The sequence below is a fragment of the Penaeus monodon genome, chromosome 15 (genome assembly GCF_015228065.2).
Source record: "Penaeus monodon isolate SGIC_2016 chromosome 15, NSTDA_Pmon_1, whole genome shotgun sequence".
Lineage (NCBI taxonomy): Eukaryota > Metazoa > Arthropoda > Malacostraca > Decapoda > Penaeidae > Penaeus > Penaeus monodon.
In genome coordinates, this window is record NC_051400.1 from 30,751,191 (window position 1) to 30,753,089 (window position 1,899).

The following is a 1,899-nucleotide window of genomic DNA, read 5'->3' on the forward strand; positions in this document are numbered from 1 at the left end:
GCGGACAGCAAGTGAGAGTGGACCGAGCTTGCGTCTGGCCCGCCCCCCGGCCCTCGCTGGACCACAGGCGGGCCCGGACCGGCCCTCGTGGTCTGGCCATTTGCTCCTTCCATAACCCTTGGATAGAAAGAGAGACAGTGGTTGCCCTCGAGTCGAGGTGAGGTGAGCGTGTGTCTGTGATTGTTGCCGGCCGGGAGGAAAGAGCGGCTCGAGCAGTGCGTTCGGCCGGCGCGCCGCCAGCCCGAGTGGGCGCCGTGAGCATGTGAGAAGGAGCCCAGTGACCTGCTAACCCCGAGCGCGGGAGCGACGATGCCCCGAGGTGGCCGAGCGCGGAGGGGCGAGCGAGGCAGTAGCTGAGGGCAGCCATGTGCTCCCGTGCGCCGCCCTTCTGTAGGCCCGCCATGGCACTCCAGGCGCCCCAGCATCCTGCCGTGGCACCCCAGGCACCTCAGCGTCTCGCGAGGCCCCGGGGACTGCCTGCCTATGCCCCTGCCCCCTGCCATAGAGCTGCCCAGGGCGGTGATCCTCCCGCGGCGCCGGCAGCTATGCCAGGAACGGGTCGCGCCACAGGGACATACCCGCCTCTCGACACCGGCCAGTCGGGCAGGGACGCCCTGCCTGGGCACGGGGGAGCCCCCGAGTGTTCCAGCAGGTGTTGTGCGAACAGCAGCCCGCGTGTGCAACGTGACGGTTTACTGGAGACGAGACAAGGAATCTTGATAGAGAATAAAGGCATTAGTTTCCTAAGCGGTTTCCTGAGGTCGAGGGGGCGCGGGGGAGGCGGGGGCTTGGCGCTGCTCGTGGTGGCGGCGGCCCTGGCGGTGCTGGCCGGGCCCTCGCGCGCCGGAAACCCCGACAAGGTCAAGATGATCAAGCTGTCCGGCGACGTGATCTTCGGCGGGATGTTCCCCATGCACGAGAGGGGCGTGGACGAGCCCTGCGGCTCCATCAAGGAGGAGAAGGGCATCCAGCGCATGGAGGCCATGCTCTACGCCCTCGACGAGATCAACCGCGACCCCAACCTCCTGCCCAATATCACTCTCGGCGCCCTCATCCTCGACACTTGCTCCTCCGACACCTACGCCCTCGAGCAATCCATGGAATTCTTCAAGTCGTCGCTCAACCAGGTACGTCCTCGGGCGCCGCCTTCTTCCACCTCCACCTGTCGCGTTTGCCGTTTTTAGCACTACCATGACCTTTTCTTTTGATCTCCGACTGACACGTTTTTCTTCGTTTTTTCTTAAGGAAAAAATAATAAACTCGCACTTGCAGAAAGTGCAGCTAAATAAACCTTTAAAAACGAGATACGTAGAATCCCAACACACACACAACAAATTCAAACTAAAAATATTTAGTCTCGACAAAATTCGGTAAAAAAAAGGGGGGGAGGCAAAGAAAATTATTTTCAAAAAAGGAAACATCGATGTTGACTTCACGAGAAAAAGGACCTAAGGGAGAGGGAGAAGAAAAAGGAAAGAAAAAAAATGAGTCACAGTGGTGTCGTGATGCGAGACAATCAAGTGACTCCGACCATCAAGGAACTTTCCAAACTTCCCCAGAAGATTAACAGCTGATCCCACACCCTTCCCCCCCCCATCCCTCCCCCTCATCCCCATTCCCATCCTCAATCCCCTCCATCTTTCTCCCCCTTCTCCCTCCCTCACTCTCCATCATCCCCTACTTGTTGCGAGGTAGTTACCCCAAACTCCATTAGTCCAGTCTTTTCCTGAGGCAGATGTAACACTCGCTGTAACAGAAGCAGTTTCCTTGGCTCTCTGTAACAACTGCTATTTTGTAAACATTGGCGTGGCTTGGGGAAGTTTAAGTTTTGTCCGGTGTGTATATCTATTTTATAATATGTATTTCCGTGTAAGGGCTGGCTTGTGCGTGCGTGCGTGC

General features: G+C 57.9%; 1 protein-coding gene across 1 annotated transcript; it reads left to right on the top strand.

Moving 5' to 3' along the window:
• Positions 1-6: 6 nt before the first annotated feature.
• Positions 7-1,128, top strand: LOC119582155 (metabotropic glutamate receptor 8-like; the record flags this gene model as incomplete). The annotated part of the gene is given in 1 exon segment (XM_037930393.1): positions 7-1,128. A coding segment is annotated over 1 exon segment (763 nt), but the record flags the coding sequence as incomplete, so codon positions are not given.
• Positions 1,129-1,899: the final 771 nt, after the last annotated feature.